This window comes from Prinia subflava, unplaced genomic scaffold, assembly GCF_021018805.1.
Source record: "Prinia subflava isolate CZ2003 ecotype Zambia unplaced genomic scaffold, Cam_Psub_1.2 scaffold_98_NEW, whole genome shotgun sequence".
Classification (NCBI taxonomy): domain Eukaryota; kingdom Metazoa; phylum Chordata; class Aves; order Passeriformes; family Cisticolidae; genus Prinia; species Prinia subflava.
The window spans coordinates 13,994-33,977 of record NW_026961105.1 but is presented as its reverse complement, the minus strand read 5'-3'; the positions used below and the strand labels follow the sequence as shown (position 1 = coordinate 33,977).

At 51.1% G+C, this 19,984-nt stretch overlaps 4 protein-coding genes and 2 pseudogenes across 4 annotated transcripts; all 6 read left to right on the top strand.

Moving 5' to 3' along the window:
- The first annotated feature begins 269 nt into the window (after positions 1-269).
- Positions 270-578, top strand: LOC134546481 (feather keratin Cos2-2-like). The gene has a single exon (XM_063389289.1). The coding sequence runs from the start codon at positions 270-272 to the stop codon at positions 576-578; it is 309 nt and encodes a 102-aa protein (XP_063245359.1).
- A 2,457-nt stretch (positions 579-3,035) lies between these two features.
- LOC134546500 (feather keratin Cos2-2-like) lies at positions 3,036-3,365 on the top strand. The gene has a single exon (XM_063389303.1). The coding sequence runs from the start codon at positions 3,036-3,038 to the stop codon at positions 3,363-3,365; it is 330 nt and encodes a 109-aa protein (XP_063245373.1).
- Positions 3,366-4,959: 1,594 nt separating this feature from the next.
- LOC134546480 (feather keratin Cos2-2-like) lies at positions 4,960-5,725 on the top strand (annotated as a pseudogene).
- A 2,428-nt stretch (positions 5,726-8,153) lies between these two features.
- On the top strand, positions 8,154-8,667 carry LOC134546486 (feather keratin Cos2-2-like). Its single transcript, XM_063389293.1, has one exon. The coding sequence runs from the start codon at positions 8,164-8,166 to the stop codon at positions 8,491-8,493; it is 330 nt and encodes a 109-aa protein (XP_063245363.1). The 5' UTR covers positions 8,154-8,163; the 3' UTR covers positions 8,494-8,667.
- A 1,420-nt stretch (positions 8,668-10,087) lies between these two features.
- LOC134546507 (feather keratin Cos2-2-like) lies at positions 10,088-10,853 on the top strand (annotated as a pseudogene).
- A 7,811-nt stretch (positions 10,854-18,664) lies between these two features.
- Positions 18,665-19,779, top strand: LOC134546510 (feather keratin Cos2-2-like). The gene is made up of 2 exons (XM_063389311.1): positions 18,665-18,897; positions 19,255-19,779. Exons 1-2 carry the CDS (start codon positions 18,733-18,735, stop codon positions 19,603-19,605), a joined length of 516 nt encoding a protein of 171 aa, XP_063245381.1. The 5' UTR covers positions 18,665-18,732; the 3' UTR covers positions 19,606-19,779.
- The last annotated feature ends 205 nt before the right edge of the window (positions 19,780-19,984 follow it).

The window sequence follows — 19,984 nt, the reverse complement described above, 5'->3', positions numbered from 1 at the left end:
TGGCTGGAGGTCTCAGCTTAGAGGGGCGGTCGTAGCACAGGGCTGGGAGGTTCTTCTGCTGGGAGAGGGCAGGGGAGAGAAGGTGTTGTGCAGACAGAGAGAGGCTGGCACTTGGCTGAGGTGGCTCCTGGCCTTGGAGCTTGGCAATGCAGTGTGGGCCAGGAGGTGCCTTGGCTGCAGGGGGTTTGGGTGCAGTGCTGCTTCCTGAGGTGTCCTCACTTTCTGCTTGTCCCTGCCCTCTGTGCCAGGTGCACCTGTGACCCCGAGCCATGTCCTGCTGCCGTCCCTGTGACCCTTGCTGCCAGCCCTGCGGCCCCTGCCCGCTGGCCAGCAGCTGCAATGAGTGCTGTGTCAGGCAGTGCCAGAGCTCCCACGTCGTCATTGAGCCGCCTGCTGTGCTGGTGACCCTGCCCGGCCCCATCCTCAGCTCCTCCCCACAGAACACCGCCGTGGGATCCTCCACCTCTGCTGCTGTTGGCAACATCCTCAGCTGTGGAGGAGTGCCCATCAGCTCTGGGGGCTTTGACATCTCCTGCATCACCAACTGCTATGGCAGCAGATGTTGTCCCCCCTGCTAAATGCGCTGGCAACATCCTTGACCAAGAACCTCCACAACCTCAGAACGTGCAGCTGCACTGAAGATGAATCTTTGGAAAAATGGCTTTGTGCCCTTCGTTTACAGTTGCTTCCCTCCAATCTCTTCCCTTCCTTTCCTTTCCTGTCACCACCACCCAATGCCAGCCTAGTGGGACCTGTTGGCCTCTCTCTGTCCCTCTGCAGGCCAGGCAAATGGACACCCCTTCTGCACCCCAGTTCCTGCTCCTGGTGTCCTCTTTGAGCCACCTCCTTTCCTTCCTTAGACTCAATAAAGTTGTTTTGCATCCAAACCTGGCCCTCTGCTTTCTTCTTCCTTGTATGGGAACTCTTCCAGTCAGCTCAGGGCCAAAAATGGAGGAAGCCAAGGGTGGACACTCCCTGGTGCATTTTACTTTGTGCCTTAATCTTTGGAGCTCACAAACACATCCCTGGCTTCCCCAAAGGAGTCACCATCAGGAGAAGATGATGGCCAAAGGTCACAGGAATGGAATGGGAAACAGCAATGCCTGGACATGGTGCACAACCTCCTCTCTTCCAACATGTGTCTCACATTAGCCTTCTGCTCAGCTTCTACAGACAGGCAGGGCTAAGGGCTTCCACAGGATCAACTAAGCATGAGGTCAGAACCAAAGGCATCCTCCCACCATGTTGGAGGCTGCCACTATTTCACCTTCTGTCAGTGTGGGAGAGGAGCAGATCTCTGATTTTTCAGCCTGCACCTGCCAGACACAGTCAAACGATTTTCTCCACATGACACATTCTCTTTGGCAGAATCATTTCCCAGAGCTTCTGGCTCAGGACAAAGGCCAGTGTGCCCACAGGACTGCCTCATCCCCACAGAGCCAGCAGGACATTGTAACCTCCAAGCTTCTCCATGAGGCAGGAGCAAGGAGACTGGGAAAGAGCTGAGTGCCCCAAGGCTGCCTGGAGGTGGCATCAAAGGGATGGCCCGGGTTTGGGATTGTCCTGGAGAGATGGGAGTGCCGTGGCCCAGTCCAGGTTGCAGCAGAGAAGCAGCTGGGGGCTGAGTGTGTGTGAGGGGCTGGCACTGGTGGGCAGGGAAGTGCCTGTGGGGCTTGCAATGGCTGGGCTGAGAGGTGAGCTCAGGCCCAGCTGTGGACACACAGCCAGGGGCACTGAGACATTGCCAGCCTGCCCAGGTGTGCCCAGAGATGAGCCCAGACGCACAGAGCCCGGCACACGGGCACAGGCACACGGGCACGGGGCTTGCACACAAGTGCCCTGCCCTGAGCACAGCCATCCCCGAGGAGGCCAGAGGCTCTCAGGGGCTGTTGCCACGAGAGCACAAGCACAGGCATGTGCAGACACTCGCACACACTGGGCCACAGCCACACTGCCATGCACATGATTGTGGGGGAGCACATGGGGCAGAGGCCATAGCAAGGGATGACCTTGATGGGATTTCCCAGCCACAGAAAATTCTGAGATCACAAAAGCAGGAGAGAAGCTCAGGCTGCAGTGCTGCAGGAGTCTCATGGATTGTGCAGGATGAGAAGGAGGACAAAGAGGTTACCTTAAGAAGACAAGTCACATAGTGGAGCCCTTAGATTCTGAGCAACAGTCTGGAGGCCTGGGAGTAGATGAGGCCTTCCCACTCAGCAGGAATTACAAAAATCTGGCAGCATTATAAACCTCCACCACAGTGCCTCGGGCTGCACTCACCTGCCTCACTTTGGATCCCTTCTGAACTTAGATCATGTCTTCTGCCCACACTAACACATCCTTGTCCCCAGGAAACATGGACTCTTCCATACCAGCACTGGGAAGAAGTGTCCTTGAGGGAATGGTAATGATGTAAACCAGGAAATGCAAAGTCATTGTAGAAGGAAAAAACAGCTCATGCCATGCCATTCCTAAAGATCTTTCTGTTCATTTGGGATCATGCAGGAATATCGTCACCTGTGCAGCATGGACTGTGGGCCCTGAGGCACTGTGGGGCCAGCATAAAAGGCAGCCACACTGGTGGCTCTCTCAACCACTTCTGTCACCTCCTTCTCCTTGAGAAACAGGTGAGTTGCAAGCCCCTTTCTCCTCCACACTCTCTGGGACATCATTGATCTTTCCAGCCCTTGTTCCTGCTCCTTGTTCTTGTGGGAGTGTTCTGCACTGGTGGTGGTGTGGGCACAGGGGAGACCGTGTGCTGTGGCCAGAGGCTGAGGTTGGGCTGAGGTGCTGATTTGGATGCAGTTTAGGCAGGAGCACAGCTGGGCCTGGCTGAGCTCAGAGGGGCCGTGCTGAGCTAAGGCAAAGGCTCCCCAGTTTGGGGCTGCAGAGCCTGGAGCTGCGCAGGCAGTAGGGCCTTGTCTTGCTGGGGGTGCCTTCTCTTGCTGGGGGTGCCTTGCGGGCTGTGTCTGAGGTGTGCGTGTGCTCTGCTTCCTCCCTGCCCTCTGTGCCAGGTGCAGCGCCAGGCCCCAGCCATGTCCTGCTTGGAGAAGTGCCAGCAGTGCCGGCCCTGCGAGCCTTGCTGCCAGTCCTGCGGCCCCTGCCCGCTGGCCAGCAGCTGCAATGAGTGCTGTGTCAGGCAGTGCCAGAGCTCCCACGTTGTCATCCAGCCGCCTGCTGTGCTGGTGACCTTCCCCGGCCCCATCCTCAGCTCCTCCCCACAGAACACTGCCGTGGGATCCTCCACCTCTGCTGCTGTTGGCAACATCCTCAGCTGTGAGGGAGTGCCCATCAGCTCTGGGGGCTTTGACATCTCCTGCATCACCAACTGCTATGGTGGCAGCAGATGTTGTCGTCCCTGCTAAGGATGCTGTGGCCAACACCCTTGGACAAGGACCTCCAAGACCTCAGATCATGGTGCTGGAATGAAGTCAGAACCTGAAGACAGTGGATTTAAAGCTTTGGACTGTTGTTTCCTTCTTCTCCTGCTCTCTTTATTCTCTTCCCTTCCTTTCCTGTCACCACCACTCAATGCCAGCTTCGTGGGACCTGTTGGCCTCTTTCACTCTGCAGGCCAAGAGACAGACAGCCCAGCTGCATCTTAGTGGCTGTCCTCTGCTGCTCCCTGTGAGCCTCCTCCTTTTCTTCTTTTGACTCAATAAAGTTACTTTTGCATTCAAACCTTGGCCTTGGATTTCGCCTTCATTTTGTGACAATTTTTTCAGTTTGCTCATTGCAAAAAGCATGGAGAAAGCAGAGTCTTTCAATCGCTGCAACATCCATTTTCAATTTTTCACTGTTTTCTTTCCATGATAACTGACAGAGATGATCCTCTCTGTGAAGGTGGTGAGACACTGAGAAACTTGCCCACAATGTTTTTGGATGCCTCAACACTGCAAGCTTGCAAGACCCGGTTGGACAGAACTCTGAGCAAGCTGGTTCAGTGGGTGGCATCAGTGCCCATCTGTTGAGGGCAGGAGGAGTAGAAAGAAATGGTCTTCAAGTTGCCTTCCAGCCCAACCCATTTCTAATGAAATCTGCTTTCACAGAGACATCAGCAGTGTGACAAATTTGCTCCGTGTTGGTCACGGCTGAGTCCCCTTTGGACTCAGTTGGGGCTGACTCAGTCAGATGTGGCAGGAGCCACTCTACCCTTCTCACAGAGCCCATTCCTGCAGCTGTATTTACAAAGTTGGCCTTTGTGAGCAACCACCACACATGAGGAAGCCCTTCTTCCTGGGAAGTGGCCAGCCACAACTTCTTGACGGAAGAAGGCCATGAATTCTTTTCTTTCCCAATGTACCTGTGCATGCATAACCTTGCGCGTCTACTTTAGCACACTGCCTTCTATAAGGTTCAAGCTGTCCTCTGTTTCATTTGATCTTCTTTTCCCACCAGAGAAAGGGGATTGATAGAGCAACTTCCTGGGCACCATCCATGCAGCCACCCAAGGTCCACAGAGCACAGCTCAGGCAATCCAGCCCAGGGCAGGAGCAGGAACCTGCTGGAGAAGCAGGCATGGGCTGTTGACCAAAGGGAGATGTATTAGAGGGGAAGCAAGACCACAAGGAACACCTTATGTCCCCAACCCATTCTCAAAATGGTCCAGGAAATCAGGCTGCACGTGAAAACTCATGGGATGTCCTAGAGAGATGAGGGAGAGATGGGCAGGTATACAGGAGGAATGAGAGTGATGGCCTGAGTACATGGCCACAAACAAAGCCACAGGAATGACACGGGTTCTTGTCATGTGCCTGCATGGACTGCCAGCAGACCATGACCCCAGCCTTCGGCCTACTCTGACATCTTCATATCCTGGAAATACTTGGGCCTCTCATCCTGGCCCTAGAAGAACACCTCAGATAGGAACGCACAGGGCAGAAGCCAGGAAATAGAGGCCACAATTTAGGAAACCAGGACACAGCCCCAGCCATTAGCTGGGATGGTGCACTTTGTGGCATGAGCTGGTCACAAAATTATGACTTCCACAGATGTACCTTTGGGCCTGAGGCAGGGCAGGAGTGCTATAAAAGGCAGCCCAAGTCTCTGCTCCCTCATCCACTTCTCTCACCTCCTTCTCTCAAGAATCAGGTGAGTGGGAAGCTTCTTTCGCTTCTCCTGGTGGTGCTTCAAGAGCAGCTCTTTCCTGGCTGGAGGTCTCAGCTTAGAGGGGCGGTCGTAGCACAGGGCTGGGAGGTTCTTCTGCTGGGAGAGGGCAGGGGAGAGAAGGTGTTGTGCAGACAGAGAGAGGCTGGCACTTGGCTGAGGTGGCTCCTGGCCTTGGAGCTTGGCAATGCAGTGTGGGCCAGGAGGTGCCTTGGCTGCAGGGGGTTTGGGTGCAGTGCTGCTTCCTGAGGTGTCCTCACTTTCTGCTTGTCCCTGCCCTCTGTGCCAGGTTCACCTGTGACCCCGAGCCATGTCCTGCTGCCGTCCCTGTGACCCTTGCTGCCAGCCCTGCGGCCCCTGCCCGCTGGCCAGCAGCTGCAATGAGTGCTGTGTCAGGCAGTGCCAGAGCTCCCACGTCGTCATTGAGCCGCCTGCTGTGCTGGTGACCCTGCCCGGCCCCATCCTCAGCTCCTCCCCACAGAACACCGCCGTGGGATCCTCCACCTCTGCAGCTGTTGGTAACATCCTCAGCTGTGGAGGAGTGCCCATCAGCTCTGGGGGCTTTGACATCTCCTGCATCACCAACTGCTATGGCAGCAGATGTTGTCCCCCCTGCTAAATGCGCTGGCAACATCCTTGACCAAGAACCTCCACAACCTCAGAACGTGCAGCTGCACTGAAGATGAATCTTTGGAAAAATGGCTTTGTGCCCTTCGTTTACAGTTGCTTCCCTCCAATCTCTTCCCTTCCTTTCCTTTCCTGTCACCACCACCCAATGCCAGCCTAGTGGGACCTGTTGGCCTCTCTCTGTCCCTCTGCAGGCCAGGCAAATGGACACCCCTTCTGCACCCCAGTTCCTGCTCCTGGTGTCCTCTTTGAGCCACCTCCTTTCCTTCCTTAGACTCAATAAAGTTGTTTTGCATCCAAACCTGGCCCTCTGCTTTCTTCTTCCTTGTATGGGAACTCTTCCAGTCAGCTCAGGGCCAAAAATGGAGGAAGCCAAGGGTGGACACTCCCTGGTGCATTTTACTTTGTGCCTTAATCTTTGGAGCTCACAAACACATCCCTGGCTTCCCCAAAGGAGTCACCATCAGGAGAAGATGATGGCCAAAGGTCACAGGAATGGAATGGGAAACAGCAATGCCTGGACATGGTGCACAACCTCCTCTCTTCCAACATGTGTCTCACATTAGCCTTCTGCTCAGCTTCTACAGACAGGCAGGGCTAAGGGCTTCCACAGGATCAACTAAGCATGAGGTCAGAACCAAAGGCATCCTCCCACCATGTTGGAGGCTGCCACTATTTCACCTTCTGTCAGTGTGGGAGAGGAGCAGATCTCTGATTTTTCAGCCTGCACCTGCCAGACACAGTCAAACGATTTTCTCCACTTGACACATTCTCTTTGGCAGAATCATTTCCCAGAGCTTCTGGCTCAGGACAAAGGCCAGTGTGCCCACAGGACTGCCTCATCCCCACAGAGCCAGCAGAACATTGTAACCTCCAAGCTTCTCCATGAGGCAGGAGCAAGGAGACTGGGAAAGAGCTGAGTGCCCCAAGGCTGCCTGGAGGTGGCATCAAAGGGATGGCCCGGGTTTGGGATTGTCCTGGAGAGATGGGAGTGCCGTGGCCCAGTCCAGGTTGCAGCAGAGAAGCAGCTGGGGGCTGAGTGTGTGTGAGGGGCTGGCACTGGTGGGCAGGGAAGTGCCTGTGGGGCTTGCAATGGCTGGGCTGAGAGGTGAGCTCAGGCCCAGCTGTGGACACACAGCCAGGGGCACTGAGACATTGCCAGCCTGCCCAGGTGTGCCCAGAGATGAGCCCAGACGCACAGAGCCCGGCACACGGGCACAGGCACACGGGCACGGGGCTTGCACACAAGTGCCCTGCCCTGAGCACAGCCATCCCCGAGGAGGCCAGAGGCTCTCAGGGGCTGTTGCCACGAGAGCACAAGCACAGGCATGTGCAGACACTCGCACACACTGGGCCACAGCCACACTGCCATGCACATGATTGTGGGGGAGCACATGGGGCAGAGGCCATAGCAAGGGATGACCTTGATGGGATTTCCCAGCCACAGAAAATTCTGAGATCACAAAAGCAGGAGAGAAGCTCAGGCTGCAGTGCTGCAGGAGTCTCATGGATTGTGCAGGATGAGAAGGAGGACAAAGAGGTTACCTTAAGAAGACAAGTCACATAGTGGAGCCCTTAGATTCTGAGCAACAGTCTGGAGGCCTGGGAGTAGATGAGGCCTTCCCACTCAGCAGGAATTACAAAAATCTGGCAGCATTATAAACCTCCACCACAGTGCCTCGGGCTGCACTCACCTGCCTCACTTTGGATCCCTTCTGAACTTAGATCATGTCTTCTGCCCACACTAACACATCCTTGTCCCCAGGAAACATGGACTCTTCCATACCAGCACTGGGAAGAAGTGTCCTTGAGGGAATGGTAATGATGTAAACCAGGAAATGCAAAGTCATTGTAGAAGGAAAAAACAGCTCATGCCATGCCATTCCTAAAGATCTTTCTGTTCATTTGGGATCATGCAGGAATATCGTCACCTGTGCAGCATGGACTGTGGGCCCTGAGGCACTGTGGGGCCAGCATAAAAGGCAGCCACACTGGTGGCTCTCTCAACCACTTCTGTCACCTCCTTCTCCTTGAGAAACAGGTGAGTTGCAAGCCCCTTTCTCCTCCACACTCTCTGGGACATCATTGATCTTTCCAGCCCTTGTTCCTGCTCCTTGTTCTTGTGGGAGTGTTCTGCACTGGTGGTGGTGTGGGCACAGGGGAGACCGTGTGCTGTGGCCAGAGGCTGAGGCTGGGCTGAGGTGCTCATTTGGATGCAGCTTAGGCAGGAGCACGGCTGGGCCTGGCTGAGCTCAGAGGGGCCGTGCTGAGCTATAGCAAAGGCTCCCCAGTTTGGGGCTGCAGAGCCTGGAGCTGCGCAGGCAGCAGGGCCTTGTCTTGCTGGGGGTGCCTTGCGGGCTGTGTCTGAGGTGTGCGTGTGCTCTGCTTCCTCCCTGCCCTCTGTGCCAGGTGCAGCGCCAGGCCCCAGCCATGTCCTGCTCGGAGAAGTGCCAGCAGTGCCGGCCCTGCGAGCCTTGCTGCCAGTCCTGCGGCCCCTGCCCGCTGGCCAGCAGCTGCAATGAGTGCTGTGTCAGGCAGTGCCAGAGCTCCCACGTTGTCATCCAGCCGCCTGCTGTGCTGGTGACCTTCCCCGGCCCCATCCTCAGCTCCTCCCCACAGAACACTGCCGTGGGATCCTCCACCTCTGCTGCTGTTGGCAACATCCTCAGCTGTGAGGGAGTGCCCATCAGCTCTGGGGGCTTTGACATCTCCTGCATCACCAACTGCTATGGTGGCAGCAGATGTTGTCGTCCCTGCTAAGGATGCTGTGGCCAACACCCTTGGACAAGGACCTCCAAGACCTCAGATCATGGTGCTGGAATGAAGTCAGAACCTGAAGACAGTGGATTTAAAGCTTTGGACTGTTGTTTCCTTCTTCTCCTGCTCTCTTTATTCTCTTCCCTTCCTTTCCTGTCACCACCACTCAATGCCAGCCTCGTGGGACCTGTTGGCCTCTTTCACTCTGCAGGCCAAGAGACAGACAGCCCAGTTGCATCTTAGTAGCTGTCCTCTGCTGCTCCCTGTGAGCCTCCTCCTTTTCTTCTTTTGACTCAATAAAGTTACTTTTGCATTCAAACCTTGGCCTTGGATTTCTCCTTCATTTTGTGACAATTTTTTCAGTTTGCTCATTGCAAAAAGCATGGAGAAAGCAGAGTCTTTCAATCGCTGCAACATCCATTTTCAATTTTTCACTGTTTTCTTTCCATGATAACTGACAGAGATGATCCTCTCTGTGAAGGTGGTGAGACACTGAGAAACTTGCCCACAATGTTTTTGGATGCCTCAACACTGCAAGCTTGCAAGACCCGGTTGGACAGAACTCTGAGCAAGCTGGTTCAGTGGGTGGCATCAGTGCCCATCTGTTGAGGGCAGGAGGAGTAGAAAGAAATGGTCTTCAAGTTGCCTTCCAGCCCAACCCATTTCTAATGAAATCTGCTTTCACAGAGACATCAGCAGTGTGACAAATGTGCTCCGTGTTGGTCACGGCTGAGTCCCCTTTGGACTCAGTTGGGGCTGACTCAGTCAGATGTGGCAGGAGCCACTCTACCCTTCTCACAGAGCCCATTCCTGCAGCTATATTTACAAAGTTGGCCTTTGTGAGCAACCACCACACATGAGGAAGCCCTGCTTCCTGGGAAGTGGCCAGCCACAACTTCTTGATGGAAGAAGGCCATGAATTCTTTTCTTTCCCAATGTACCTGTGCATGCATAACCTTGCGCGTCTACTTTAGCACACTGTCTTCTATAAGGTTCAAGCTGTCCTCTGTTTCATTTGATCTTGTTTTCCCACCAGAGAAAGGGGATTGATTGAGCAACTTCCTGGGCACCATCCATGCAGCCACCCAAAGTCCACAGAGCACAGCTCAGGCAATCCAGCCCAGGGCAGGAGCAGGAACCAGCTGGAGAAGCAGGCATGGGCTGTTGACCAAAGGGAGATGTATTAGAGGGGAAGCAAGACCACAAGGAACATCTTATGTCCCCAATCCATTCTCAAAATGGTCCAGGAAATCAGGCTCCATGTGAAAACTCATGGGATGTCCCAGAGAGATGAGGGAGAGATGGGCAGGTATATAGGAGGAATGAGAGTGATGGCCTGAGTACACGGCCACAAACAAAGCCACAGGAATGACAGAGGTTCTTGTCATGTGCCTGCATGGACTGCCAGCAGGCCATGATCCCAGCCTTCTGCCTACTCTGACATCTTCATATCCTGGAAATACTTGGGCCTCTCATCCTGGCTGTAGAAGAACACCTCAGATAGGAACGCACAGGGCAGAAGCCAGGAAATAGAGGCCACAATTTAGGAAACCAGGACACAGCCCCAGCCATTAGTTGGGATGGTGCACTTTGTGGCATGAGCTTGTCATAAAATTATGCCTTCCACAGATGTACCTTTGGGCCTGAGGCAGGGCAGGAGTGCTATAAAAGGCAGCCCAAGTCTCTGCTCCCTCATCCACTTCTCTCACCTCCTTCTCTCAAGAATCAGGTGAGTGGGAAGCTTCTTCCGCTTCTCCTGGTGGTGCTTCAAGAGCAGCTCTTTCCTGGCTGGAGGTCTCAGCTGAGAGGGGCTGTGGTAGCACAGGGCTGGGAGGTGCTTCTGCTGGGAGAGGGCAGGGGAGAGAAGGTGTTGTGCAGACAGAGAGAGGCTGGCACTTGGCTGAGGTGGCTCCTGGCCTTGGAGCTGGGCAGTGAAGTGTGGGCCAGGAGGTGCCTTGGCTGCAGGGGGTTTGGGTGCAGTGCTGCTTCCTGAGGTGTCCTCACTTTCTGCTTGTCCCTGCCCTCTGTGCCAGGTGCACCTGTGACCCCGAGCCATGTCCTGCTGCCGTCCCTGTGACCCTTGCTGCCAGCCCTGCGGCCCCTGCCCGCTGGCCAGCAGCTGCAATGAGTGCTGTGTCAGGCAGTGCCAGAGCTCCCACGTCGTCATTGAGCCGCCTGCTGTGCTGGTGACCCTGCCTGGCCCCGTCCTCAGCTCCTTCCCACAGAACACTGCCGTGGGATCCTCCACCTCTGCTGCTGTTGGCAACATCCTCAGCTGTGGAGGAGTGCCCATCAGCTCTGGGGGCTTTGACATCTCCTGCATCACCAACTGCTATGGCAGCAGATGTTGTCCCCCCTGCTAAATGCGCTGGCAACATCCTTGACCAAGAACCTCCACAACCCCAGAACGTGCAGCTGCACTGAAGATGAATCTTTGGAAAAATGGCTTTGTGCCCTTCGTTTACAGTTGCTTCCCTCTAATCTCTTCCCTTCCTTTTCTTTCCTGTCACCACCACCCAGTGCCAGCCTAGTGGGACCTGTTGGCCTCTCTCTGTCCCTCTGCAGGCCAGGCAAATGGACACCCCTTCTGCACCCCAGTTCCTGCTCCTGGTGTCCTCCTTGAGCAGCCTCCTTTCCTTCCTTAGACTCAATAAAGTTGTTTTGCATCCAAACCTGGCCCCCTGCTTTCTTATTCCTTGTGTGGGAACTCTTCCAGTCAGCTCAAGGCAAAAGGTGGAGGAACTCAAGGGTGGACACTCCCTGGTGCATTTTACTTTGTGCCTTTATCTTTGGAGCTCACAAACACATCCCTGGCTTCCCCAAAGGAGTCACCATCAGGAGAAGATGATGGCCAAAGGTCACAGGAATGGAATGGGAAACAGCAATGCCTGGACATGGTGCACAACCTCCTCTCTTCCAACATGTGTCTCACATTAGCCTTCTGCTCAGCTTCTACAGACAGGCAGGGCTAAGGGCTTCCACAGGATCAACTAAGCATGAGGTCAGAACCAAAGGCATCCTCCCACCATGTTGGAGGCTGCCACTATTTCACCTTCTGTCAGTGTGGGAGAGGAGCAGATCTCTGATTTTTCAGCCTGCACCTGCCAGACACAGTCAAACGATTTTCTCCACTTGACACATTCTCTTTGGCAGAATCATTTCCCAGAGCTTCTGGCTCAGGACAAAGGCCAGTGTGCCCACAGGACTGCCTCATCCCCACAGAGCCAGCAGAACATTGTAACCTCCAAGCTTCTCCATGAGGCAGGAGCAAGGAGCCTGGGAAAGAGCTGAGTGCCCCAAGGCTGCCTGGAGGTGGCATCAAAGGGATGGCCTGGGTTTGGGATTGTCCTGGAGAGATGGGAGTGCCGTGGCCCAGTCCAGGTTGCAGCAGAGAAGCAGCTGGGGGCTGAGTGTGTGTGAGGGGCTGGCACTGGTGGGCAGGGAAGTGCCTGTGGGGCTTGCAATGGCTGGGCTGAGAGGTGAGCTCAGGTCCAGCTGTGGACACACAGCCAGGGGCACTGAGACATTGCCAGCCTGCCCAGCTGTGCCCAGAGATGAGCCCAGACGCACAGAGCCCGGCACACGGGCACAGGCACACGGGCACGGGGCTTGCACACAAGTGCCCTGCCCTGAGCACAGCCATCCCCGTGGAGGCCAGAGGCTCTCAGGGGCTGTTGCCACGAGAGCACAAGCACAGGCATGTGCAGACACTCGCACACACTGGGCCACAGCCACACTGCCACGCACATGATTGTGGGGGAGCACATGGGGCAGAGGCCGTGTAAGAGTCGGTCCGAAAATCCCTCATTTCTGCCTCACGACTGTCAGAGGCTGAGACCCCCCCTGGACCCTGGGCCACAGCACAGGAGAGATCCAAGCTTCTCCCTGCAGCTGCACCCACTGGACCAAGACACCCTCCTCAGGGACCCGTGCAGGAACAATGGACACTGTCACGGTTTCCTGGCCATGTTTGCAGAGGCCGTGTTTGCTTTGACTGACTGTGCTGTACCTGCTGCAGAGCCCAGACCTGCTTGCCCCAAACCTGCCTGATCTGAATGTGCAACGGGGCTCCTCACAATGACTCTTGGGTGCTCCCCCCCACGCTGGCCAGGTGCCCCCCACTTCTGCCTGCATTGTGCATTGGCTGGGTGCCCCCTGCTTCTGCAATGACTATAAAAGCTTCCCCCTGCGACTCACACTTTGAGGCCTCCCCTTCGGACGACGGCTCCATTGACCTACGTGCCACGGAGACTGCGAAGGTGGTCTGTTGGCATCGGCGTCACGAGGACCCCCGTCTGTCAGTTGGTAGCTATACCCTTTCTTTACCCCCCTTTCTCTCCCTCTCTCTCTCCCTCTCTTCTTTCCCCTTCTTTTCTATCGCATAACTGTGTGTATCAATAAAGATACAATTGATTTCACTTGAATTAAGTTATCACTGCCTCTTTTTGCACTCTGAAATCAAAACGAACCATCACGACCATCCTTTGGCTCGTGACATTAAATTGGCGTCACGGACAGGATCCTGATTGACAGAGGGGTTGCAGGTTGTCTATAGTCTGTACTAGGAAGAGGAAGATTTGCCTCAGCCGCACCTAGCCCGTCACTTCAGTGAACGAAGCTAGAAAGCAAGGGGGGCTTTTCTGATTCTTCACACACTGTAGACACCTAGGTGAAAAGCATCCCTATACTCTATTGAGGTGTATCTGTCTTCAGGATTTCACAAAAGATCTCCTAGTGCAAAAAGAGAAACTGTTTTTTGTGTGTGAACTGTCTTGTTGAGAGAAGGGACACCTTGACGTAACTAAACAGTGCCTCAGCAGACAGATTTTGTCCCTTCACCCACCCCAGGGAAAGAGGGGAGACGCAGCGTAGCTGTGTGTGTGTACAACCAAGCATTACCTCCCTGTAGTGGTTTTCTGATCCCCTTTACAAAATGACTAATGATTTTATACATAAAACTGAATTTTATGCTCTACTAGCTAAACACAATGCCAGACCCTCTCCAGAGGTGGAATTTTGGGCTAATAATAACTGGTCTAATTTGGAAAGTGTGGTTGATAAAGTATGTTCTTTACAACATGAAACAAAATTTAAACTGGGCAAAAATAAAACCATACTGTGCTCAGTTCTGGGAGCCTGCCTTACTGCAGCTGTAGAAACTCGCTTTAAGCAAAGAAGTGAAGAAAATGCAATAATAGACTCCCTTCAAAATTTAGTTGAAATTTTGCAAAATGAAAATCATTTGCTGCGAGATGAAAATAATTTGCTACGGACTGCCTTGGGAGATGAATATTCTAAAAATTTAGAGAATGCTGACTTCCCAAAAAAGGCAGAAGAAAAAGAAACTCCTCACATTTATCAGATTTACCCCCAGAAAGACTTAGTGTTAGTAAAAAATTGTGAGGAACACTGCTGCCCTAACACAACACCTCTAGTTAAAACAGAATGCAACTATATTGATGAAAATTCAGACCTACACATAATCACTAAAGAAATCCCGGACACCACCACTGAATTATCTAAGTTAAAAGGAGAGTACTCGCATTTCCCTCATGAATCAGAGACAGAATATGTTTCCCGAGTATCTCTCGGTGGTGGAGATCAAATTAAATTGACAGAACAAGAAGTTAGTGGGTATTGGGGACATGGAGTTTCCTTAAAACATAATTCATGGTCCCTGATTCAATGCTCAGCTCACTGGGCAGAGGGGTATAACCCCTTGGAAAAGGGAAACCATTTAACTTTAATTGGTACTCCCGAACAGCCCATGGAAAACATTCACAAAGCTGCCTGCCTGCAAATGATACATGATGACTCTCCAATGCAATTGCCTGTAAAGCCTGAAATTATGATTCCTTTAATTCAAAAGCCTTTGGAATTACTTAAACCTATAGCAATTGTTTTAAGTTCTGTAGAAAAGCTAGACAGATCCCTCGGAAACCCAAGTGAACCAACCAGATCTACAGATCGTGGTTTCAGTCCTTATCCTACCCCCTCCCAACCCCCAGCCCCTCAATCTAATTCACCTGCTGGTGATCGTAATGTCTATGTATTAAGTGAAATTGCAGTAGAAGTGACCAACTATGTTAAAACTCCTAGTAGTGAAAAACCAGAGAAAAGTAAACAAATCACTAGCCGCCAACACTTGTTGCTATTAGATATTAAAAAAGGGGTCCCCAAACAAAACCCAAATTTGCCAGGGCAACCCCTCCCTAAAAAGTCACAGCAAATTACACACCTTTCTTCTGAGAATCTGGGCAGTGAGCCCAGAAACAGTCTAACAATCCAACCCCCCCCACCCTCCCCCTCTCAGCACCCAGGCAACGAGCCAAAGCAAAGCCTTCCTTCTCAAGGGAACCGACATTCACCCACCCGTGCCCACCCTGCTTTGGCCCAAGAGTTAGAAAAAATACCCATAGCTGACAATGTAGCTGTTTACCAATGCATCGATGATATTTTTGTGGGTAGGGATGAAATAGAAGTGGAAGATCCTCAACAGAAAATAATCTCCAACTTTGAAAGCTTTGATCTACAAATTTCCCCTGAAAGTAAAATTTCTGGGAATTTGATGGAAAAGAAGCATGATACGCATTTGATAAACTCCTTCAATCAAATTAAAATGCTAGAATCTACGAAGGAACTGCAACAAGTTTCAGAATTACTAGTGCTTTGCAGAAAACACATCCCTGATTTTTCTATAATTGCCAGAACCCTTTACAGCCTGCTGAGAAAAGGAAAAATTTGGGAATGGGGTGATTCTCATCATGAGGCTTTAAAATTGTTAATTTTTGAGGCAACCGCCCACCAAACACTTGGTCCTACTTATCCTACAGATCCTTTCCACATGGAATGGTGTTTTGCTTTTTCAGGATTGTCAGTACAACAACCTGTTGTCCTGAGAGGCCCTTCTCCATATGCAACCCCCCCACCTGACGGGGTGGCCGAAGGAGCCTCATTTGGAGCTGTAAAAAATCTGACAATGAACTTGGATGGTAACCCAGACAAACCTGCCTCAGTCACTGGAACAGCCCCTCCCTTTTGCCCCAAGCAGTCTCACCTTACTGCAGAAATTGTCCCATACTGGGCAAAACGTGAAAAGATCAAATGGGCTTCTCATACCCCTTGTGGATGGGAGGCTAACAAGTGTTCCAAAATCACTGCTTTTTGCCCAGCAGTTCCAAGCATAAACACACCCTGGATAATTCCTTCATACTAACTTTTCTGCCTTTGAAGGCAGATTCTGTTGTGTTTACTTTTCACAGGAGAACTCCGATGGACATAAAGACCACATAAAACCATGATAAAACTGGTGATATTTTAAACATTATTTGTGTTATAGGAACAAAATTAAGAATTTTAAACAGTATTGATTTAGAAATATTCGTTAATAAATTGGTTGTTACAATTAAGAATTTGACAACACCTTTTACAGTCGTCCTTATTGGCTTTGAGAACGACTCAGTGGCTATTATCAAACATATTATCAAACTGAGAACTGGTAAATGTGAATGATTATAAATTGATAATTGATCGCAAAACTAAATCTTTTAGCTCTTAGCTGCCTCCAGTCTCAGTAGTGGATGCAGTTAGTGGCTGCCTCAATTATAAAAGATGGCAGCTTTTTCTACTGAAATTTGGAAAGTAATTTGGAACAATGCCAATGATTTCAAAAGAGATTTTCAATTCTAGTTGAACTTAGTGAATTTTATTTATGACTCTTTTATAAACACAGCCACAGCTTTTGTATTGACCATATGTAATGCTTTGATACATTTGATATTCCCTATTATTGTGTTAAGATTAAAACATGATGGAGCTATTCTCTATCTTTTCCAGTATAGGGAGTGGGCCCGTCAAGTCGATAAAAAATGGCAAACTGTTAACTTAGAATCCTGCATAGTCCGAGAACAACAAGGCTTTATTTGTGAAAGTAATAAAATTACATTTGTTTAGACATAGAACAAAATATTTGTCATTTTAAAGTTTATCCTAACGAGACTCCTGAAACAGTGCTTTTATATGTAGGCAATGGATGTGTATGCTTTAGGACTGCTTGTGATGTTGTAACTGTAGAAAATGTTATACTAGAAACCAAAAATCATTCGAACTTTTGTGCTTGTAACTTTACTAAAATTACAGCTTTTGATTTTTCTTTTTCAGCTCCAGTTACTTCTTACCAGCTTTTACAATCTAATTACACACTGATCCACAAGCTACGGCCTACTCTAATTGGGATGAACCTCACTTTGGTAAAGTAATTGTTGCTCCATCAGGATCTAAGTGAAATTTTAGATAAAACCAAGACCTTGATAACAAATTATGTCATCCCATCGTTGTTCTTTTAACTTTATTTTGATTGGCTTTTGTTTTGCAGCAATCTCATTCTTTACTTAGAAACAATAGATATACTTAGAGATGTTGACACAAGACAAACTTTACAAGTAGGCCATAGCCGCGGACTGTGAAATGGATTTTGCCTAAGTAATACATATATTTACAGAAAATTATGTATTTTGATTCTTGTGATTTGTGTTAATAATTTTTAAATTTGTTCATGCTACTTGAAAATTGTTTTACAATAATTTTTTGCCTTAATTGAAAATTGTTTTAATTAATATCACTATAATCCTCTTAAAAATTGTTTTAAGAATTTTTGCTTTGAATACTTGAAAAATTGTTTAATTAATAATATTATTTTAATTAATATTGTTAAGATTTTGTCTTGATTATTTGATTTTGTGAATCATTTATCATCATGATTTGTTTAAGAGTTTTATTAATCAACAACAATTATTTGTTTTGAAATTTTAATGTCATTGGATTTGTTTTGTCATAATGATTTGTTTTGAGATATTAACAATCAATATTAATCATTATGATATCTCTTGTTTTTCCTTCTCCCTTCTCTATTTCTTTTCCCCCTCTCTTTTTCTCTGGACTCTATTTTCCTGGGTATACTACTGACACTGACAATGAGTCCTGAAGACTTCAGAACAACGCAACGAACTCGACTGATGGAGCTCTCCTGCCGACCAGTCGTGAGTCACGGGGTGGTGTAAGAGTCGGTCCGAAAATCCCTCATTTCTGCCTCACGACTGTCAGAGGCTGAGACCCCCCCTGGACCCTGGGCCACAGCACAGGAGAGATCCAAGCTTCTCCCTGCAGCTGCACCCACTGGACCAAGACACCCTCCTCAGGGACCCGTGCAGGAACAATGGACACTGTCACGGTTTCCTGGCCATGTTTGCAGAGGCCGTGTTTGCTTTGACTGACTGTGCTGTACCTGCTGCAGAGCCCAGACCTGCTTGCCCCAAACCTGCCTGATCTGAATGTGCAACGGGGCTCCTCACAATGACTCTTGGGTGCTCCCCCCCACGCTGGCCAGGTGCCCCCCACTTCTGCCTGCATTGTGCATTGGCTGGGTGCCCCCTGCTTCTGCAATGACTATAAAAGCTTCCCCCTGCGACTCACACTTTGAGGCCTCCCCTTCGGACGACGGCTCCATTGACCTACGTGCCACGGAGACTGCGAAGGTGGTCTGTTGGCATCGGCGTCACGAGGACCCCCGTCTGTCAGTTGGTAGCTATACCCTTTCTTTACCCCCCTTTCTCTCCCTCTCTCTCTCCCTCTCTTCTTTCCCCTTCTTTTCTATCGCATAACTGTGTGTATCAATAAAGATACAATTGATTTCACTTGAATTAAGTTATCACTGCCTCTTTTTGCACTCTGAAATCAAAACGAACCATCACGACCATCCTTTGGCTCGTGACAGGCCGTAGCAAGAGATGGCCTTGATGGGATCTCCCAGCCACAGAAAATTCTGAGAACACAAAAGCAGGAGAGAAACTCGGGCTGCAGTGCTGCAGGAGTCTCATGGATTGTGCAGGGTGAGGTGGAGGGAAAAGTGGTTTCCTTAAGAAGACAAGTTACCTAGTGGAGTCTTAGATGCTGAGCAACAGTCTGGAGGCCTGGGAGTAGATGAGGCCCTTCCACTCAGAAGGAATTACAAAAATCTGGCAGCATTATAAACCTCCACCACAGTGCCTCGGACTGCTCTTACCTGCCTCTCTTTGGATCCCTTCTGAACTTAGATCATGTCTTCTGCCCACACTAACACATCCTTGCCCCCAGGAAACATGGAATCTTCCATACCAGCACTGGGAAGAAGTGTCCTTGAGGGAATGGTAATGATGTAAACCAGGAAATGCAAAGTCATTGTAGAAGGAAAAAACAGCTCATGCCATGCCATTCCTAAAGATCTTTCTGTTCATTTGGGATCATGCAGGAATATCGTCACCTGTGCAGCATGGACTATGGGCCCTGAGGCACTCTGGGGCCAGCATAAAAGGCAGCCACACTGGTGGCTCTCTCAACCACTTCTGTCACCTCCTTCTCCTTGAGAAACAGGTGAGTTGCAAGCCCCTTTCTCCTCCACACTCTCTGGGACGGCATTGATGTTTCCAGCCCTTGTTCCTGCTCCTTGTTCTTGTGGGAGTGTTCTGCACTGGTGGTGGTGTGGGCACAGGGGAGACCGTGTGCTGTGGCCAGAGGCTGAGGTGCTGATTTGGATGCAGTTTAGGCAGGAGCACAGCTGGGCCTGGCTGAGCTCAGAGGGGCCGTGCTGAGCTAAGGCAAAGGCTCCCCAGTTTGGGGCTGCAGAGCCTGGAGCTGCGCAGGCAGCAAGGCCTTGTCTTGCTGGGGGTGCCTTGCGGGCTGTGTCTGAGGTGTGTGTGTGCTCTGCTTCCTCCCTGCCCTCTGTGCCAGGTGCAGCGCCAGGCCCCAGCCATGTCCTGCTCGGAGAAGTGCCAGCAGTGCCGGCCCTGCGAGCCTTGCTGCCAGTCCTGCGGCCCCTGCCCGCTGGCCAGCAGCTGCAATGAGTGCTGTGTCAGGCAGTGCCAGAGCTCCCACGTTGTCATCCAGCCGCCTGCTGTGCTGGTGACCTTCCCCGGCCCCATCCTCAGCTCCTCCCCACAGAACACTGCCGTGGGATCCTCCACCTCTGCTGCTGTTGGCAACATCCTCAGCTGTGAGGGAGTGCCCATCAGCTCTGGGGGCTTTGACATCTCCTGCATCACCAACTGCTATGGTGGCAGCAGATGTTGTCGTCCCTGCTAAGGATGCTGTGGCCAACACCCTTGGACAAGGACCTCCAAGACCTCAGATCATGGTGCTGGAATGAAGTCAGAACCTGAAGACAGTGGATTTAAAGCTTTGGACTGTTGTTTCCTTCTTCTCCTGCTCTCTTTATTCTCTTCCCTTCCTTTCCTGTCACCACCACTCAATGCCAGCCTCGTGGGACCTGTTGGCCTCTTTCACTCTGCAGGCCAAGAGACAGACAGCCCAGTTGCATCTTAGTAGCTGTCCTCTGCTGCTCCCTGTGAGCCTCCTCCTTTTCTTCTTTTGACTCAATAAAGTTACTTTTGCATTCAAACCTTGGCCTTGGATTTCGCCTTCATTTTGTGACAATTTTTTCAGTTTGCTCATTGCAAAAAGC